Here is a 22334-nt window from a genome sequence, read left to right as displayed (position 1 = left end):
TGTTTATTATACTTATTTTAATTGTATTGTAGTTTGTTTTTATTACAAAAGTTCATTATTATAAAGGAAAATATTGTACACTAAGAAGTTATTTATATTTCCTTTGCATGGTTTTCTAGAAAACTAAAATGTGTCTTTACGTCTTTACTAAACATGGTACACAGCAGCATACGGGGTTAATTAAAAACATTTTGGTACATTGTTTTGTATTTCATTCATCATATATTTATATTTTAAAACATTATCATTATTTTCAAAATCTGGTACCTGGGAAGGGTTTAAATTTTTTAATTTGTATTTGAACTGCTTGATTTTGGCACCATCAATAAAAAGGAAAGTAGACACCATTTAAGTACAGCCTCCTTCTGGCTTCGACTTTATTTATTAAAATGATAAATGATATCAGAAGTAAAACAGAATGCAGTATTTCATTTACAATTTATAAGTACATTTAAATAAAAGTTTATATTTTTGTAAGAATATTGAAATTAAAGAAATTCATAAAAAAAATGTTCTTAGAAAATGTTTTTAATGATTCAATGGTCTGCAAATTAATCATGATACAACAACATTTGCAGTATATGCTATTGCACAATGGGCCTTTCAGCAAACCAGTTTCAAACTGTTCATCTCAGCCATGTCACCGTGCATCTGAGCCACCGAGAAACAACAGATCCCAGAATTCTAGGATAATAGGAAAATCCTACCTTATTTCCATACTATGTTGATTGATGAACAATGACACCTGAGCCTTTAACACAGCAATGTATATAGATCTCTCTTTCTCTTGTGAGAGAGATCTATAGAGAGAGAGAGAGAGAGAGAGAGAGAGAGATACACAGACTAGTCTCTCTCTCATGTGGACTCTATAATGTTTCCTCAGTTCATGTAATGAAATTCTTCCCACACCGAGCACAGCTGTAGTCTCTCCCCTGTGTGGATTTTCAAATGTAAATTACACTTTGATGAATCAGAGAAACCCTTTTCCACAGTGACTACAGTTACATGGTCTCTCTCCTGTGTGAATTTCACATTTCTTCAGTTCTCCTGATGTACTGAAACCCTTCCCACTCTGATCACAATGGAGGTCTTTCTCCAGAGTGAATTTTCTGGTGTGCCTTGTAAGTATGCAAGTAACCGAAACTCCTCCCACACTGACTACAGCTGTATGGTCTCTCTCCTGTATGAACTCGATAATGTTTCTTCAGATCTCCTGATGCCATGAAACCTTTCCCACACTGACTACAGCTGTATGGTCTCTCTCCTGTGTGAAATCGATAATGTTTTTTCAGATCTCCTGATGCCATGAAATCCTTCCCACACTGATCACAGCTGTATGGTCTCTCTCCTGTGTGAACTCGATAATGTGTCTTCAGTTCTCCTGATGCCATGAAATCCTTCCCACACTGATTACAGGTGAATGGTCTCTCTCCTGTGTGAACTCGAAAATGTCGTCTCAGTTCTGCTGATACAATGAAACCCTTCCCACACTGATTACATCTATAGGGTCGCTCTCCTGTGTGAATTTTCTGGTGTAACTTAAGACTACATATACGACTGAAACTCTTCCCACACTGACTACATTTGCACATCCCCTGTCCTGTGTGAACTTGGTAATGTTTCTTTAGATGTCCTGATGTACTGAAACCCTTGCCACACTGATCACAGATGTGAGGTTTCTCTCCTGTGTGAACTCGATAATGTCGCTTCAGGTGTCCTGACAACATGAAACTCTTCCCACACTGATCACAGCTGTAGGGCCTCTCTCCTGTGTGAACTCTACAATGTTTCCTCAGTTCTCCTAAAGTAATGAAACACTTCCCACACTGATCACAGCTGTAAGGTCTCTCTCCTGTATGAATTTTCTGGTGTAACTTAAGATGTCCTGATTGAGAGAAATTCTTCCCACACTGAGCACAGCGGTACGGTCTCTCCCCTGTGTGCATTCGCAAGTGTGAATTAAGCTTTGATGAACTACAGAAGCCCTTTCCACAGTGACTACAGTTATATGGGCTCTCTCCTGTGTGAATTTGCATGTGTATTCGAAGGTAGGATGATCTCATGAAACTCTTCCCACACTGATCACAGCTGTGAGGTCTATTTACCATGTGACTTTGGTAATGTATTTTGAGTTCTTCTGATGTAATGAAAAGCTTCTTGCACTGATCACAGCTGTGATGTTGATTTCCTGTGTGAATGTTCTGGTGTGACTTCAAGCTACCTGATTTGCAGAATTCTGTTTCACATTGTTCACAGCAGTACAGTCTTTCTCCCATGTGGTGGCACTGGTGTATTTTAAGATGTGAGGCTATTCTGAAGCTTGTTCCACACTGTGCACAGTAATTACAGTTCTCATGGTCTCCAGTGAACTCTGCTGTGTCTTTGTTCACTGCCAGTGATCTGTAAGTGCTGAAGCTTTTACTTCTTTGTGGCAATAACAGTCTCTCCAATCTCACTGAGCAAGGCCTCATTTCCTCCTGAGGAGGAATCCTTTGTTCTGGCTGTTGTCCTCTGCTTCTATTGTCCTCTCTGTATTGATCCAGCTGGGAGGTATCTAGCTCAGTCTCTGTGTTCTCATGTTTAACAGACTGGAGCTCAGTCTCTGTTTTATAAGTGATACAATCCAAAATGGTATCTTGGAGTAGGTCAATGTGCGGTTCCGAAACATTCAATGTATCAGTTTCACTCAGTTGCACTTCTGTGTACTCCAGTTTAACCACAGATTTAATGTCAATATTTTCAGTAGTGTTCACTGGATCCGGATGATTGAGCCCCTCTCTTCTGTGCTCAGACTGTGCTGGATTGTGCCTCTGAGGTCCTGCCTCTGCCATATAGACAGGGTGCAAACTACTGAGCTTCTCCTCCATCTGTTCATTCCTGTGATGGTCAACAATCTCCCCTTCGTCTTCAATGGCTGTGGGTTCTAAATCCCGTCTCAGACTAAGATCCTACTCTTCCATGCCATGTTGATTCTCAATGGCATTTGTTTTCTCACTTTCTCAGAGAGCACTGGCCTTTACAGCTCCTGTGAAAGATGGAAGACAATATATTTAATTGAGAACCAGTAAATGAAAAGTAAGGTCTTACTGTGATAAATGATAGGTGACTGATCAGGGCAATACAGGACTAAGGCCTGTTTACACTATCCTATAATATGATACTATTTTAGGTAGTGTGATCCTGTGAAGTGTGTGGTTAAATAATAAGACAGGAAATATACAAGCAAAAAAGGAAAAGGACAATATTCAAATTAATCTAACGTGCATTCTTTACATTGATGTTGTTTGTTATGTGTTAGGAGTACTAGAATTGGTGTAATATTGAGTTCCAAGTAGAGTTCCCTGGAAGGAATGTAAATATACAATGTGTAGAGTTTGTGTTCAATGTAAAAAGAGGCTTTGTAGGTTCATCCACAGAACATGGGGAAGGACTCTGAGTATATAAGGAAGCTGTAAATCAGTAAGAAGGAAATAGAGCCATCGCGTACTAAAACACTATGATGCTGAAAAGCAATTCAGTAGTGACCAAAAAAATAAACTTGTATTGTTTAACGTGTGAATTGTATTGCATTATGGTATGACACATTCACAACATAGGCAATGCAATACCCTGATATATATTTCCACGTATGTATTGGTTTGTATTTTGGCACTACAATGCTTCCATAGTTCAAGCCTTCATTGTGTGATAAGTTTTCGTTCACCTCCGCTAAAAAGGGGGCAGCAGTAGTTTTCATTCGGCTTAACATGTCCCTCTTGATCTTGCATCGTCTCTTTTGTTTCAGTCACAGCTTGCCTCCAGCAGCAACTTCAGACCTGCGGCGATTCTGCACCGATTTATTTGCGATTTCCGCAGCTTTGCCCAGTTCTGTGCAGAAATGCAGAGATGTGCAGCAACACATCTCTGTGTTTCTGCACAGAACTGCACAGAACTGGACAAAACTGCGGAAATCTGCGCTACACGAACGCGACCTAAGTACTACTTGACAGTATAATACGTTGACATATCGCCGTTATTTAATAAAGGATTATACAGCTGGTACTTGGTCACTGCGGGAGTGGACTAATGTTATTAATATTTCTACATCAAGTATGGTTGATCAGAGTATTCACAACGCCTCAATTTAAGACAATGAACAAACTGATCAACCTGAGCCAGTTCAGACAGGGAAGCCAATACTTTGCAATGTTTGCAAGATCACTGTAGTTAAAAAGTAAAACTTACTTTTTACAACGATTAATAACAGCTCACCAGCACCTGCTTTGCTCAGTCCTCTCCGTCACGGGAAACCTGCACCCCAGCAGAGCCGCTGTTTTCACAATCCAGTCTTTCGTTTTCCCCACTGTTCTTACTGCCTTCTCTGGCGTTTCTAATCTTGACCTTAACTGCAAACTCAGTTTCGGACTTTCACTTAATTTCTCGCCTTGCAGTAAATTCTAATGGACAGCTAACATGTTTTAGATAATCTTTGTAATTCTACAATCTACTGATCTAGCTATAATCTCAGAGGAAGAGGTGAGTTTATTTTTTAAAGTGACTACAATCCGAGGAATTCAACCGCTTAGACTCCATGATGGTGACGAGCTGAAAATGAAACGTTTCCAGACATAGGATCGGCCATTATGCCCTCCTGTCCACAAGCAAACTCCCAGGAAGTTCGCTTGTCTTACTCTTCAAAGAGACATTCAGTTTTGCCAGACTTCCTTCTTGGCTCGGAGCGACGCAGTCGTTTTGCGACGTGTGACGTCAGGACGTTAGGGGGCGTTTCAGAATAACTGGCAGTGCTAGTGTTGCTCACGTACCTAAATCATTATGCAAATATATCTGTAGTGTGAGACCCGTTTTAAAATGCAAATTAAACACATTAGGCAGAGCCTTTGTTTGCTTGATTGTTTGTTTGTTGGGGGGCATTTCTCTTCTATGTATTTCTGTAACACTAGTGAGCAATGCACATTCTGCTATACTTTTAATATATACATACATTCAGCACCTTATGCAAATATCCAGGTGCGGCTTGTTCATATGGGCATGGGGGGGCAGAGCACCAATAAGTAATTCCTCCACCCCAAAACACAGTTCTTCATAATGTAACAGGGTTGAGTGAGTAAGTGAAATGAGAGACTAAAATGAAGACATTAAGATTAAGGAGACATTTAAATAGAAAAATAATATATTTCACTGGTGGTGTTATGGAGAAAGGGTGTATTTTAAAGAAACATGCAGAAGAAAGTATTTTAGTCTAGTGTGCTAGTTTATTTTGTCTCCTGCACTTCACTTGTGTGATCGTGAGCATAAGACTCTTTTAATTGTAGGGCTCTGTTATTTATTTTATTGAATGTATTTATATGATTGTATTTACCTGAATGTCTCTTTAAATATATTGTTTTCTGAAAATAAAGACTTAAATTTAAAATTTCTGTGCCTACTTAACTGGTGAAAAGATCTCGGGAAGGTATTGTAGAAGTGGATTTAGGGGACTCTGACCCCTTAAACAAATAGTTGGACAGTGCCCTCACCATGTTACAATCATGAACACATTATCCACATCAATGCATCATACATTACTTTACACAGTTTCTGTACAATCAATTAGTCAAATTAGACAACAGGTGTCGATATTTCAGAGTTAAAATCACTATTGTAGTCTCAATCCAGATATTGTGCAATTTTGATGGCAGGAGATCTAAGTGCCCAACTCCAACAGGCACATTTATTATGGGACTTAGTGGTCAAATATGAGAACAAATATGGTAATTAATTAGCTTGAACCTGACAGACCAGACATTAGCATTACTCAACAAATAAAGGACAAGGGAAATTGTACAACAGAACATTTTCAAGAGCGTGCTAAGATAAATAAAATCGGCTGCTCTACACAGAATACAGTAGGCCTATTCTGTTTTTCCTGCATATTGTTCCAGTCATCGTTATGGTGACACAATGATGAGAGATTTGAAACACTTTTCAGAATGAGCTTTATAAACACAAAATAAGAATAAACTTAAAAGAGGATGCAACCCTTTTTCTCTTGAAGCTGATCATATTTCTTGTCAATTTAAGAGTAACATCTCATTGTTGGGAGAATATGTATAAATTTGTGTAGTAGTGAAGTTATTAGCCTAAGGGTGAACTTAATCATCAATTGAGTTTCTTTTTGCTTATTTCTCTTTATGGCTTGTTTATATTGTGTTCTAGGTACACTTGCAGAAAGTCAGGGATTTTTTAGGCATATAGTCAGGTGTATGATTAAATAATTATACCAAACAGGTGCTAATGATCATCAATTCAATATGTAGGTTGAAACACAATAATTAACTGAAACAGAAGCAGCTGTGTAGGAGGAATAAAACTGGGTGAGGAACAGCCAAACTTAGCTAAAAGGTAAGGTTGCTGAAGACAGTGTACGATCAAAAGTCATACACCATGGCAAGAGCACAGTACCATGAAAACAAAGTAGTTATACTGCATCAGCAAGGTCTCTCCCAGGCAGAAATGTCAAGGCAGACAGGGGTTTCCAAATGTGCTGTCCAAGCTCTTTTGAAGAAGCACAAAGAAACGGACAACGTTGAAGACCGTAGATGCAGTGGTCAGCCAAGGAAACTCACTGCAGCAGATAAAAGACACATCATGCTTACTTCCCTTTGCAATCGGAAGATGTCCAGCAGTGCCATCAGCTCAGAATTGGCAGAAAACAGTAGGACGTTGGTACACCCATCTACTGTCCGAGGAGTCTGGTCAGAAGTGGCCTTCATGGAAACATGGGGCCAAAAAGGCATATCTCCGACGTGGAAACAAGGCCAAGTGATTCAACTATCCATGAAAACACAGGAACTGGGGTGCAGAAAAATGGCAGCAAGTGCTCTGGACTGATGAGTCAAAATTTGAAATATCTGTCTGTAGCAGAAGGCAGTTTGTTCACTGAAGGGCTGGAGAGTGGTACACGAATGAGTGTCTGCAGGCAACAGTGAAGCATGGTGGAGGTTCCTTGCAAGTTGGGGGCTGCATTTCTGCAAATGGAGTTGGGGATTTGGTCAGAATTAATGGTCTCCTCAATGCTAAGAAGTACAGTCAGATACTTAAACCCGGTTTCCACTAGACACGTTTAGTTGCATCTCGGCATGGCCGTAACTACTATTGTAACTATGGCGGCCGCTCTCGATACGAGAGATGCGGTAGAAAATTTCACAAGAAGGAATGTGTGTGTTTACCTTGGGAAAACGATTAATCTGGAGCAGATATTAATGCACGGTGGAAAAGTGCCACACAGGATTAATTGCTTGGCACAGAAAAACATTTAAGAGTGTTTGAAAAGATCGCGAAAATCCTGCCTGAGAAAGGACTGCATCGGACTGCAATACAGTGTGCCCTGACGAAATACTTATATTTTTTTGTTTTAAGTACCTGCAAACATGAAATATTAGTCATGGATTTAAATTAAATGTCATGGTTTTTAGCTTCCCCCGGTGTACATATCTTAAAACTATTAAAACGTTTAAAACATAGGCTAATTTTTATGTGATCAATCGCATGAAGAATCGTATATTTTAATTATATTTGTAATCCCTCGTTATCGCTATAACTATATGTTAATGGTTATCAAAATATAGACGCTTTACCGACTGCAGAAATACAAACCCTACAACCTTACAAAACTTAGTATGGAGGGTGATCATTGCCAAAATTAAGATGAAGATTATTATTATTAACATGATTATGAAGATGAACATGAAGATGATTATGAACATGAAGATGAACATGATTTTGAAGACGAACATGAAGAGGATTATGAACGTGAACATGAACATGATTATGAGCACTGGATAGGACAATAAGCGCACTGGCTACCGCCCACCAGCTCTGATTGACAGAGTTCAATGTTTTGTCACATCGAAAAAAAAAAAGAAATACAAGAGACGCTACGAAATGTAGAAGCGCACTGAGAAATGTAAATAGCATACAGTATACAGTATACATAAATAGCCAGTCATCAACACACACCTCCAGCGCTTCATTCTCTTGCATGGCGGCCCCGGCAGCCCATCGCTCTGCTCACTGGCGTCGCTTCTCTTGCTCTCCTGCCTTTCATCTGGATGATTGCTCAGGTCAATGCATTCTTCACTGTGGATTCGTCGCCTCTCTCTGCCGGGAACCTGTGTTCCTCCATCGCCTTCTCGCCTTGCTGTGCCCCCGATCCTCTGCATGTCTCTGCCTCCGGCGCCGCGATCCTCATTTCCTTCCCCACTGTCCGGCTCCGGTCCGGTTCACGCATTCTCGCCGTCTTCCTCTGCTCTAGGTCTTTTCCTCCACAGGTATATTCATTGACACAACAGCAATACCATAAAAAAAAAACTAACTTCCTTCCTTCCATACTGGCTCCTGTCACTGTCCCCACCGCTGCTGTTTACATGCTTTTGCTTTCTTTGTTCCTGTCCAGCATCCTTGAGTTCCCCCCCTCACTCCTCCCCCACCTTTCCCCTCCCCTTCCCCCTCCACTCCCCCGGGCCCAGCGCCATCCTCCATGTCTACTCTACATCCTTTTCCTCTATCCTGCCTTCTATCTGGACTGGTGTGCCGCTTGGCGTGGGCCGCGTCCCATCTCAGCCCTCTCTTGTCCACGCTGCGGCCCCGTTGTAGCTTACGCTGTCTACCTACCCTCCCGCAGCTCGGTGCCCCCCCCAACTTTGCCTTGCCCACCATCACACATGGCCCTCGTGCAGCCCACATCACCAGCAGCTCCCACATCAAATGCGGCCCCTTTTCACCAGCGACCCTTGAGGTCCTCCCCGCCCATGGCACTCATCTCCACAAACCTCCGTGCGATTGGCCCCCATGTGGCCCTCCCTCTCTTCCCCTCGCCTACAGCCCCGTAGCCCCACTTGGTGCTCTAACCCCCCCCCCCCCCCCCGCCTGCCATCATCACACGGCCCTCGTGCGGCTCCCATCGCCAGCGGCCCCCTTCGCCTGCAGCCCTTGTGTGGCCCCCTTCAACAGCCGCCAGCAGCACCATTGCCAGGGGCCCTCATGTGGCCCTCGTCATGTGCGCCACCATTTCCACCTGTGACCCTCGGTGTCCTCCCCATACGTGGCCCTCACGACCCTCTGCACCGTTGGCTCATGTGGCCCTTTTTCTCTCCTCGCAGCAACACAGTTGGCTTCCTCGGTTCCACTACGTCCTCCGCAGCCCCCTCCCAGCAGGTGCTCGAGCAACAGAACATCCGCTCTGGTCATCCCGAACCATGAGATGCCGATCTACCGCTTCCCTTGCAGGACCTCTGAACCGCTGCCAGTGCGTTCCTACAGACCCATCTAACCCTTCCCACTACAGGTGTCCCTTTGCTGTGCGTTGCTGCCTACTGGTCTCCCATGATCTTCTATACAACCCCGTTGTGCAGGACCTCTCCGCAGCCAGCAGCGTGATTTCTGCATACCAGTCTAACCCTTCCTCCAACCGGTGAACTCCCACCGTGCTCCACCACCAGTGCAGTCTCCGTGCTTTCCTTGGCAACCCCATCGCCACTTCGTCCTCCTCTATTCCTCCACTCTACGCCCGCCCGTCCGTCACGCCGCCTTTCGTCCCGTCACTTGTCGTGCCCTCGACATTTCTCCAGCATCCTCGTGCCCCAACCCCCACCCTGTTCTAGATGCTACATTGCTCAAGTCTCCAAGTCATGACGCATGTCCTTCTGCATCGCTCCCACCTACCGTGCTCTACTCGACCACCCTGTCACAGCTCCACCCCCTCCTCAGTTCTGCTTGGACCCAGGGCCACCCCTCCGATCTGTTGTACTGCCATTTATTTCAAGCATGGCTCAGTTTAGACTTCTACCTCCTTCTACCCTCCATTGCATCCTTGCGCTGGCTGGGTACATGCTCGCCGCCCTGACCCAGGTTCCCCTGAACCGCTCTCTCGTTCTTCTCTCCCTCACACTCTGTGCTGCCCCTCGCGCTCATTACCTCAATGTGTAGTGCGGTCTTCTTTCACCATCGTTTTTTGGGATTTCCAAATCAAAAACATTAACCAGCACGTATCATCAACCATCGCTTTGGCCAACTCACACTTCCATAAATAGACACCTTAATCAGTCTGCTACGCTTCATCTCACAATTGAGATTCAGCACCATCCACTCCACAACTCTGTGCTTTACTTCATCATCACATACTAGTCTGTTTCTTTCAAGCCTCTCTGTTCCTGAGAGTCTCCCCTTTTTAGCGCTCAATCATAATTTATCCCCTGCGCCTTCATCTTCCAGGCTTCCTTCCTCACCTTACAGATTAACAATCTTGCCCTAAACACCCAAAACTACCCATCAGAAATTATTTCAAACCAACTCGCCTCATGCCCATGAACTTCGCCTTGCCACGCAACTCTGTTACTCCAGGAGTCACACCCATGGACACTCCGTTCAATGATAAATCAGACGCATTATAACTCAGCACTCATCGAGTATAATCAATATCCATCTTCTTCCGTGGCACACATATCAGATCACTCGATTAAGTCTCACGGACGTCGGTCATCTGAAGCTTACAAAATCGCATTCCATCCGTGTTACGACCCCGCACTTGTGCAGTCTGTGCGGTGTCGTTGTTTTTTTTTCAGGTCCGGGTTCCTCCATCGTCACTCGTCATTGGTCCGTTTGATTCCCGTGCTGTCCTGGGTTATCCAATCAGAGGAGGATCCCTGACTACTTGAACCCTCCCGTTTCGTCCGGCAGGAGGCTCGTCATTCAGTGTGTTGTCTGTGCTGTCGAGAGCTTTGTGCGTCTGCTATTGTTAAACCTGCGTGTTTTGCGTGTTTTGTGTGTATTGTTGGTGTGTATCTTATCTGTGTCAAGCCCACTGTCACCCATCCTTGTAGTCAGCCTGGGGAGGGCGAGGTAGGTAGGTAGATAAGACGCCCCAGGGCTTACATATTCATCACGCAGGATTGGGTTTTGTTAAAATACACCAGGTTAGTCCATCGCAGGGTGCCGCAATGTGTATTTTTGGGATAGACTAGGTGGGTTCTGCCGTAAGGGCTTAAATAGGTTGGGGTTTTGTTTATTTCTTTGATTTGGCACCCGTGTGTTCATCCTCCCTTAGCATCTGTGTATTTGTTAATTATTGTGTTTTATCCGGGGTAATTGTCAAGCCCCCGTCTTCAGTATTGTTGTGTCAACAATAAATATTTATTATTTTACCCCATTGTCCGTGGCCCCATCTGTCTCCCCACTGCTCGCTCCTCTCACTGCACTTTCCCCAGCCGCTTGTGGAGGCGCGTTATGTTGCGTTTCCCCCCACACTTTCTACCTCTAGATCCTAGACCAAGAAGGGGGGGAGCTCGTAACAATCCGACATTCAGGAGATTCAACTAACCAAGCGAGACTTGCTCTTAAAAATCTGCGTAGGCGGTACAGGGAGCCGTATTACTTTTTGGGGTTTGATGGTCCAGACCAGCCAAAATCAAATAAATCCCTTTGCCCACCCACACGCAAATCGGTGTTTTGAAACTACTGAAGCGGAATTTATAAATTAATTTCGGGAGTGAACAACTCCGATGTCATCACACTCACTTCCGGTCAAGGCGCATAAATACCCCGTCATCAACGCACACCTCCAGCACTTCATTCTCTTGCATCCCACGACCTCCCCTGTCACCAACTGCCTCTGCAGCAGTCCCTTGGCTAAGTCACTGCAAAATAGGGGGGTTTTGATGGTCCGGACCGGCTCCAGACCATCTTTCCTGTAGCCAAGAGAATAATGCAAAATCAAATAAATCCATTCGCCACCCACCACGCAAATCGGTGTTGTGAAACTACTGAAATTTAATAATGCAACGCAGTTCATTCTCCCACAGATAAATAATAAGAGCAAATATGTAGGATACTTAAATTAAGCTAAATTGTCAATGTTAATCGGATCATGATAAATGGAGAAGCAACACAGTAATTCACGATGCCCTGTTAAACAAAATAAACTAGGTGAAATTATAAGTGCTGTAATTTGTTTTATATATTGTTTCAATGTGTCTCGGTTTCTACTTTTGAATATCTTGTATAACTTATACTATAAGACTGTGTGAGATATCGTAAAAACATTTCAGACCAAAGTGTATTGCACTGTAATGTCAGCGGTATTTCAGCCTCCAGTTTGAAACACTAAATCCCATAGTGCCGAGTGTCCCAGATGCGGTTTGACCTTTCGTGTCTCAGTCACTTCCTATGGCAGCTGCACCTCACGACACTGAGTGGAAACGCTGCGGGGTATAGTTTAGGTGCACAGATACGGCACGGCCATGCTGAGGTGCAGCTGAACGTGGCCAGTGGAAACGGCGTATCTATCATGCAATACCATCAGGGAGGCATCTGATTGGCCCCAAATGTATTCTGCACCATGACAACTACACCAAACATACAGTGACAATCATTAAGAAATATCTTCAGCATAAAGAAGAACAAGGAGTCCTGGAACTGATGGCATGGCCCCCACAGAGCCCTGATCTCAACATCTGTCTGTCTGGGATTACATGAAGAGAGAGAAGCAACTGAGGCTGCCTAAATCCACAGAAGAACTGTGGTTAGTTCTCCAAGATGTTTGGGCCAACCTATCTCCACAGTTCCTTCAAAAACAACAAGGATTGTGTTGCATAATACAGCATCAGAATTTATAGAAATGTGGCCAATGTAAAACAACCATAATCTATTAAATTAACGATAGTGATGCATTTAAATCGAGAAAATAAACTGGATGAATTGAATGAAACACGTTCACACCATTAGTTACATGTATTAAATACAATAAGATGTTCTATGTAAAATATTACTGCACTTCATTAAATAAAAGTGAGGCAGGGTGGGGTGCGTTATTTTTAGATTTTTACAATTAATTATGGCTACAGACACGCATGTGGAAAGTATGGGTAGATTCTGTAATTTATTAATATTAAAGGTCACATTGTATGCGTACATTCATATTTGCATCTCAACAAACACTCTTTTACAAATCATATCCACATCACATAAAAAAACAAACCCGTTAAATAAATAATCTAACATCAATGTGTATTCGTTTTACACACTGTTATGCCGGGGTCACATTAAACAATTTTAAGCCCGATTTGGCCCTCACGACAGGTCAGCACTGATCGTCACGACAAGCAGCCTGGTCGGCTCACGTCCCCGCTGCCGATGGTCGTGTAGTGTGAGACGGGCTGCGATGAGGTTGTTTGCCCTCCGATCCGATCGTAAGCTGGTCGGAGCCCCTACGATTTTATTAAACATGTTTAATATTTACGACTCGATCGGCGCCGATCGTGGAGAGTGACGTGATCAGCAGCCAATGAGAGCTGAGCTGACTGAAGAAGAGAAAAGAAGCAGAAGAATAAACATGACAGGAGAATAAGATTGTCATACGTAATTATGACAGCACTATGCAGTAGTGGTTAGGGCTCTGGGTGGTGCAGTGCTGCTGTACCCTTGAGCAAGGTATTTCACTTAGATTGCTCCAGTAAAATACCCAGCTGTATAAATGGGTACAAATGTAAGTCGCCCTGGATAAGAGCGTCTGCTAAATGACAAATAATGTAATGTAATTTATTAAAATACTTCAAATAACAATGGTTGTTTCGGGGCACGTTATTTTAAAATACTTTACGCTTTTCGTGTTTGTCTGCACAGACGAACACAAACGACAACAGCGGGTTTGGCTCGCGTTCTTTACGCAGTTTTGCACAGACCTGCAGAAATCCACTGATCCCATTGGTGGAGCAGCGCAGATGTGCGCTACACAAACGTGACCTGTACATGAGCACGTCGCTCCGTGTTTGTTTACCTTTTCGCTATGTGGATCACGCGTGTTTCTGCGAGATGTGGGGATTGTGGAGGCTTTGACACAGATCGCCACTACAAGGATTTCAGAGCAGTTGTTTAGTGCGTGTCCTCCTGTACTTAAGCAATCGGGTAGTGTACGCTCCTTCACGACACAAAACACATAAATTCGGTGCAAAATAGTCGTTAAGTGTGAGCTGCGCACTGTTCACAAAATCGGGTCGGATTGTAGAAATCGTGTAGTGTGACCCCTAGTTAACAGTTATTTTTTCGTTTTCGGTTAGAATTGAACGCAGACGTGTCCAAAGGATTGCATGCAGTTCAATAATTCACTCTGTCACTGCAACAAGATAATGCTTTTAAATGTTTCATCTACTACTTGTGAATAAAATTGGTGCTTGTTATTACTTGCCTCGGCCGAGTGATTTGAATATATCTTAAGTTACATGTTACTGGTTTGGGAAACCTAATATTTACTGTTGTGTTTTGATCTTGGGATACCTAATTAATTCTCCAAGTGCCTATTGCACATTTACTCATTTACTATTAAAGGCATTATTTGATTCGGCTTTGGTTCTGTTGATCTTTTATAAGACGTCATCTTTCAAAATAACTGAGTGTATTGGATAATACAAATTTCCAGCAATACTCTCTCAAGCTTCCAGCATTCTCACCTCACCAGGGAGAGCGAAAATGAAGCAATAGCATTGAAATAGTGGGATTGTAGTTATGCTCTTCTGTAATATATTCTACACTGACAATTATAGGATGAGGACAGCGAAGGAAAGAGCAACACTGGATACTAAATAAGAGCAAAGCAGGGCCGGCCCGTGGCCTAGGCGGAATAGGCAAATGCTAGGGGCGCCGTCCATCCATAGTGAGTGATTTTTATTTTATTTTTTATTTTTTGCTATTTTTTTACTAAAAGTGATTTAATACTATTAATTCTAAATATTACCTGAAAGCGAAAGCCCCCATAACAACATAACTACATAGCTTATTAGGCTATATTTTCTGTGTTGCCCGAAGCGTCACCCTAGCCCAGCGCATCAATCGCCGCACACCCCCGCTCTCATAGATTGACCTGATTGGGGGGCGAGTTCAGTTATCTGAAGCAGTGAGTGATGCTGAACGCGAAACATGATACATTAGCATCAGTAGCCACCTCAAACCATGTCAAATAGACCAAAGCCCTCTGGTGCCCAGGCAAGAAAAAGAAGAAGAGGAGGAAAAACTTGATAAGGACAGAGGTGATGTGATAAATAGTTTATCTAATTGCATAGTTACCGTTGGAGCAGTTACTACTAGCCAGCTTACTTCGGACGATGCTAATAATGTTCGCTTATTTAAATAGCTAGCTAGAGTTAATGTCAGTTACCTTTACCTTAAATTCATTAGGGAATGTTGGAAAGACTATTCAGGTGTTTGGGGAATAACATAACCTTGACATGATTTTGAGAAATACACTTTTTCTTTCAAGTGTGCTGCACGAACCATGCACTTATTTATAATTCGTTTTATGTCACTTGTTTGCTGCAAGAAAGGCAAGGCGAATAAGGCTGTAGAACAATGCTACATCATGTATATTGCTCTAAGGTTTCTGTAATATATATATTTCGTGCAATACTCTTATTTATATTGTATTTATGAATCCTTTTATGTCACTTGTTTCTTTAATACTGTTTTTTTTTCCTAAAATAAAGAAAATGCCAAAGACATAAAGCTATTCTGTGTCAGTGTATGAACACAATGATCGTTGGTGGAATTGGCTGCGATGCAAGGGGCACCAAATTTGTCAGGGCCGGCCCTGCTTCTAGTACTTCTTCACTTTGCTGTCTTTCATTGTGTGAAGCTGGTAGAGTTACCGTGGCTCAAATGTGTCATGAGACTGAATTAAATTACCGTGTGTAAATAGATAGATGTGCAGATGGGGTGTGTAGGTCACTATGAAATCCGGGTTGCAGAGAACAGACTCGCAGAATTAAGGGGCTATGTTCCGTCTTCAGTTTTATTGTTCAATCAAACAGTAGAACTAGTTACTACACACATACAAAATAAAGATAGTATTATACATACACAACACAAGCTGGATAACATAAAGATTTAAAGGGATTTGCCATAGAGAGAAACGGATGTTGGCTTGGGGGTATGGGGGAATTGGACAACAAAAAGCATGCTTGCAGTGTTTACGTTTTTATTGATTACTTTTAAGTTTTATTTAGAATCATTTTATGATTGGACTTCGGTCGAGAGGGGCATTGTGCATGACTCAGATTCAGGGAAGGGTATGTATTTTAATGCACACCAGTTAACTTGAATAGTGAAGATTAATCCTCCTCTTTGTTTTTAATTAATTGTATATTTGAGATTTATACACATGCGCAGTACAGTTATGGGATAAATGACTGTTTTATCTTTGTATTGCAGGTTCAGATTTATCACGGTTTTATTTGCATATTAATTTGAGTGTGGTGTGTACGGGTTATTTGAACGTTTCACATTTGTCCGCAGTTTATTTATTTTCCTTGTTTTTCTCTTGTGTTGCTTATGGGGATTATTTGATAAAGTTGGTTGTTTTCACTTGTGTGCACTGTACCTGTTATTAAGAATTGTAAAGGAACTATATACTGTAATTTAACTGACTTATACCTTTGTTAAGATCATTTACATCTACTGCTATTTACAACTTGAGTGCAGTATTCTTATTTGAGTGCAATATATTCTGTGTTTTAAATGTAAAGGAAACTACTTTATAAGTCTGTTTGAAGTCTCTGATGCATCTGCTGCTCCAATACATTTGGAGTGCTCAGAAACTGCTACATAAAAAAGAAAATACCTGACTGGACAGAATGGGTACAGAACCCCCCAAAATCACTGGAATGCATCTTTAACACTGTACATTAAGCAGCACCCTTTAACTCATTAGCTAAAGTTACTGCTCCTCTGATAATTAGTTGAGAGAAGCAGAGAACCTAGCTAGGGTTACCATATATGAACCTTCAATAAAGAGGACACTACAAAAGGTGGGGCTGGACAATGGCATTAAAAAATAATATTTTTTCATGTCTGAACAAGAAGTTACGAGTAACATTTAATCCCTGGACTCTTATATACATTACAAATAAAATTAAAAAAGGTGAAAAAATGCTTTACCAATAATAATAATGTGTTCGGTAGGTTTATATATCTTTCTATTGGCACATTTATTCCTTCTCCAAGGGTCAGGTGACGTGTTTGCAGCAGAAAACAGTGCTATGCCAAAATGTTACCCTGATGACGTTCTCTCATGAGACTAGGTTGCGTTATTTATACCAGTTGAGTTAAAAAGCACTGCCCAATAAGCATTTGCAAACTATTGTTTTGAAATGGACAGTTTCCACTTTACCACAGGTACACAAAAATGTCTTAAGATCATATTGATGTTAACTAATGCATAAACCATTTGTTGATTAATTTGTTAACATGAATAAGCTCTGATCATGTTTAGTAAATGTATCAATATTTTCATTTATGTTAACTGTTAAATGTTAAATGTAACATTAAATGTTATTTCATAAGATTATTACATTCATTGTTGAAAATCTGCTGACTACATTGACAACTCTCAGGATTAACAAACATCTAAATATGTCGTCCTTCAAATGAGTAGTGTTTAATAATGTTAATTAAGTAATTTGTTCGTGTTAGTTGTCAGTCAGTCAGTCAGTTGTCAGTTAGTGAAGAAAGACAAACCAATACATTAATTAATGCAGTAGTTAATTAATTAGTTACCATTCACAAATTACTTTTCACGAATTGTTGATGCATTAGTTACTGGTTTGTTCATGTTAACTAGCATATTAGTTAATGTCTGATAAGGGGTAGCCTACTTATTGTAAAGTGTTACCCTTTCATTAATTATGTTTTGGATTTTCTTTTCACCAAGTTATTTAATTTAATTTATTTTATATCGTGGTGAGAGTTTTGTAATCGAATTTTTGGTTGTTGTGTGTGGTATTTGATGTGTATTATTTTCTAGTGATGGGCATTCCGGTTCTTTTCAGAGAGCCGGCTCGTTCGGCTCAGCTCACCAAAAAGAGCCGACCCTTTTGGCTCCCAAACGGCTCTTTAAAACAAATATGTTTTGTATTTTTTCAAGTCCAACTGTTTGCGACAGTTTGACTATGATTGGTGTTAAAACAATTCTATTTAAATTATTAAATGAAATCATACTCTACCTTAAAATGTTATACTTTAAATGCAAATGTTTAATATCGTTCTTTTTCATAACAAACCAATGCATTTTTAAATGCATTGGTTTGTTATGAAAAAGAACGATATTAAACATTTGCATTTAAAGTATAACATTTTAATGTACATAAACAAAGTGCATATAAATCTAACCATTCAAAACGAATACAATCTGAACAACATAATAGAATATTGCACCATATTAAAGAAAAACAAATAACAGTTTGCAGACTGCAGCATCCCAAACATTGAAATAAATGTAAAAAAGAAGGATGCTATTACACGTGCATTTAAAGTATAACTTTTTTAATGTATATAAACAAAGTGCTGTGAGTAAGTTGGCTCCGCCCTCCCTCGCACATCTTTCGTTCATTGGTTTACACTGCGTGTCTGATTGACAGGAACAACAGTTAAGGCTGTTATGCCCCGTTTCGTGTTTTGTGGCCGGTTAACTATCTGGTGCTGGACGTGTCCGTAAGCGTCCGTCCCCACTGAGGACATGATTCACTTTCAGGAGCGGAGATGTGCGCTGGACTTAGACAGACAGGAAGAGATCAGATACATTGTGTCGGAAGATATCATCTCAAGTGCCGTGTGCGGTCACAAAGAAATTACAGGTTTATTAGCAGCATGGAGTGAAATCCACGTACAGAAACAATGACTGCTTACAGTTAATATCCGAGTGTATTACAAACTTGGATTTCACAGGACCGGTGCAGTGCCGGGACTAGTTAAAAATAAACTGAAAGATAATAATCGCATCGTAGCAGCCGATTTTATTATTATTTTATGAACAGCTGGCCGGTGTTTCAGGCTGTGCTTTGTGAATGGTGTGCAGGACAATCCGCAGAGACAGTGTGAAGGCGATCACGAAGTTAACGTGCCCATTTACAAGTTAAATGAATGAATAAATAAATACAGCAGATCTGGGTTTCCCTCTAAAACATAAGGACTACTTTAATAAATGCATCCATAAACGCCATGACTGAGACGTGTACACTTCAGTTCAATTATAACCTGCTATATTGTATCTGGATGATTCATTGTGAAACGTGTGCATTTTGTTTCAACTGTAACGTGCCCTGGTTAAGGACGTCTGATAAGTAAATTATAAATAATAAGGCAAAAAGTATTGTTGCAGTTACAAATCTGTAGTAAGAGTAATAAATTAAAGGAGTCACGCGGTGCCGTTTAAAATACATATATACTAGCACAAATGATGACGATAATAATAACAAAACATATTTGCTATTTAGTATTATTGTTGCACATGGAAACGTATTCTTATGGGAACATGCTTGTCTGAATATTATGTTGTCTATACACGTTAAGCTCTTCCTAATATCTCTTAACAGAAACGTGTATTTATTACGCTGTTTACAATCATGTAAAGCACAAATAATAAAACAGACACACGTCAGGCTGTGTCGCTCGTAGTGTTGTTCTCTTTCCCTATTTTTAACACAAACACAAACCACACCCACAGTCGCTGCTCCTCCATCAGGGGGACGGACTTCACAACGGCATGGTTTTGCAAAAAAAAGCTCTGGGACTCCGGCACGCATGGCACGGCCAGTGGAACCGCGGCATTAGTCTGAGCAGACAGTAATAACGAATGTTTTTCGTTCTTTGAATTATCCAATTCTATTCATTTAAATATTTTGATTATTCATATCTTAATTGTTTTTAATATTTTTATACATAGATTCGGCTCTTCTGATATGCGAGCCGACTCCCAGGGTTCACCTACAAGATCCGGCTCTTAGAGCCGACTTGTTCGCGAACGACTCATCACTATTATTTTCCATTGGCTGGGACAGCCCCGTCGCTGTTGGGAGATGGCGAACACACCCTTGGCGCTGCAGGGAGGGGAACCCGGGGTGGAGAGTGGAACACTCCCCCCAAGAAGACACGGCTGGCGAGGTACGATGGGTCGGTGGCCTGGGAAACGTACCTGGCCCAGTTTCTGGTAGTTGCCTGGGCCAACAGTTGGGGACCTGAGCAGCGGGCAGAAGAGCTAGCCACAGCACTCGAAGGGAAGGTGCTCCAGGCACCACAGAAATGGCTTGACTTCAAAGAGCTGTCGGCGGCCCTTGAAAGACGTTTCGGGGGAGGGTGAGACAGCCGAGAAATGCCGTGACCAGCTAATGGTGCGATGGTGACGCCCCAATGAGAGCCTGGGAGCCTTCGCTGCTGACATCGGTTTCCTGGCGAGGGGGGGCTCCTCCGATTTCCCCACGGCAGTGCAGGAGGAACTGGCGCTGCAAGCTTTCACCAGGGGGCTGACACCCAACACTCTGCAGCACCAGGTCCTGATCGTCAGACCACGTATCCTAGACACAGCGCTGGCTTCTGCCCGGCACATGGACACGGTGTTTGGGCTAAGCCACCAGAGCCAGTCACCCACTAGCAGTGCACCCACCTGCCGTGCAGCTGACACAGAAGAGGAGGGAGAGATTCCCGAAGAGAGGGAGGTCCGTCGGGGGACCCCCAAAACCCAGAACCCCCGGATTGTGTGTCATCGCTGCGGCGAGCGGGGACATATTGCCCGGTGGTGCCTGGCTCCGGCTCCTTGTGCTGCCAAACAACCGCCAGGAAACGCCAGCAGGGCAGCTCAGTGAGCGGAATGCTGCCCTGCACCCCATCACCCTCTCCTCCCCTCATCGCTGAAGTGGGCCGATTTGGCCAGGGCAGGAGCCTGTACCTCCCATGCTGGGTGGAGGGGCAGGCATGCCAGGCCCTGGTTGACACCGACTCCAGCATCTCCCTCCTCCGTCCCAGAGTGCTACCAGGGACTGGCGGTTTCAACCCCCCCAGCTGGCAACCCACCAAAGTCTACCTCAGGTCAGTCACCGGAGAACTCACCCCCATGGGAGGCAGTAAGGTGTTGGAGGTGAGCTTTAGTGACAGGCAGGTTCCCCAAAAATTTTGGCAGGCAAACATCAAGGACCCGTGCATTCTGGGGTTGGACTTTCTCATGCGGGTGGGGGCATCCCTGGAACTCCAGGCGGCGGAGCTACGAGTGGACCACACCTGTCTACAGCTCAAGACCACCAGCAACAGGGAGGGGAAGGTGCGCCATTGTCACAGCAACACCAGCCAGGCAGACGACCGGGGAGGCAGACAGTAGCTGTGTGGTAGCACAACAACACAGAATAATAATAAATAAAAGAGCGTTCCATTAAAATAGAGCACAAAATAAAATTCCATTAACTAAAAGATCAGACCCAGTGGTGTGCAGGGGGAGTGGCGGTCAGCTCCCCCCAGCAGTAGATGGCCTATCAGCAGCGGGACCGGTGCCCACCTCAATAGAGATGGCGGAGGCAGTGCAGGTGCTACTGGGACGGAGTAGTCAGGGTCTCTCCCCCAGCCAGGAAAGGGGAGCTCCGTGCACTGCTAGCGGAATTCCCGGACCTGTTTGTAGCCAAAGACGAAGACTGCGGCCGCACCCGGCTGGTACAGCACAAGATCGAAACTGGCTCCTCGGCCCCCATCTGCCAGTGCCAAGCAAGCCAAGAAGCTGCCAAGCAAAAGGTCAAGGAGATGGCCGCTGCGGGGGTCATTGAGCCATCGGACAGTCCCTGGGCGGCGCCAGTGGTGTTGGTCAAAAAGAAAGACAGGTCCTGGTGGTTTTGTGTTGACTATAGGGGCCTCAATGCTGTCACTCGCAAGGACTATTACCTCCTGCCCCCGATCGATGACGCTCTTGACCACTTTGCTGGCTCCCGCTGGTTCAGCTCCCTTGATCTCTGTAGCAGCTACTGGCAGGTGGAGGTGGACCCAGAGGCCAGGCCCAAAACCGCGTTCACTATAGGTCAAGGTTGGTGGCAGTTCGTTGTCATGCCGTTTGGACTGTGTAATGCCCCCGCCACATACGAGCGCTTGATGGAGAGGGTGCTCGCCATCGTGCCACGGTCCAAGTGTCTAGTTTACCTGGACAACCTGCTAGTGCACGCCCCGGACTTCACCGGTGCTGTGGACAATCTGCGCCTGGTGTTACAGTGCACTTTCTGGGGCATGTGGTGGGGGCAGATGGTGTGGCAATGGACCCTGCAAAAGTGGATGTGGTTGAGAACTGGCCCACCCCAACGACTGTCGACAAACTGGGCCTGGCCTCCTATTATAGGCGCTTCATTTGGGACATCACTAGCATTGCCAGCCCCCTGCACAGCCTCACCGACAAAGGACGATGTTTCAGCTGGGACACGGACTGCAAAACGGCGATCACCACCCTCCGGTCTGCACTGGCACAAGCTCCTGTGTTGGCTTATCCTGACCCTACATGTCCATTTCTGGTG

General features: G+C 43.3%; 1 protein-coding gene across 1 annotated transcript; it reads right to left on the bottom strand.

Moving 5' to 3' along the window:
* Positions 1-347: 347 nt before the first annotated feature.
* Positions 348-4780, bottom strand: LOC136711469 (zinc finger protein 271). The gene is made up of 2 exons (XM_066687767.1): positions 4225-4780; positions 348-3025 (listed from the first exon to the last, which is right to left on the bottom strand). The coding sequence occupies exon 2, from the start codon at positions 2865-2867 to the stop codon at positions 1077-1079; it is 1791 nt and encodes a 596-aa protein (XP_066543864.1). The 5' UTR covers positions 2868-3025; positions 4225-4780; the 3' UTR covers positions 348-1076.
* Between the last annotated feature and the right edge of the window lie 17554 nt (positions 4781-22334).

The sequence above is a fragment of the Amia ocellicauda genome, chromosome 16 (genome assembly GCF_036373705.1).
Source record: "Amia ocellicauda isolate fAmiCal2 chromosome 16, fAmiCal2.hap1, whole genome shotgun sequence".
Taxonomy (NCBI): Eukaryota; Metazoa; Chordata; class Actinopteri; order Amiiformes; family Amiidae; genus Amia; species Amia ocellicauda.
This window is presented reverse-complemented; position numbering and strand designations above follow the sequence as displayed.

Bases quoted from the DNA above. Each gene is read 5' to 3' on its own strand.
- LOC136711469 (XM_066687767.1), bottom strand. From the start codon at position 2,867: ATGGAGGAGAAGCTCAGTAGTTTGCACCCTGTCTATATGGCAGAGGCA.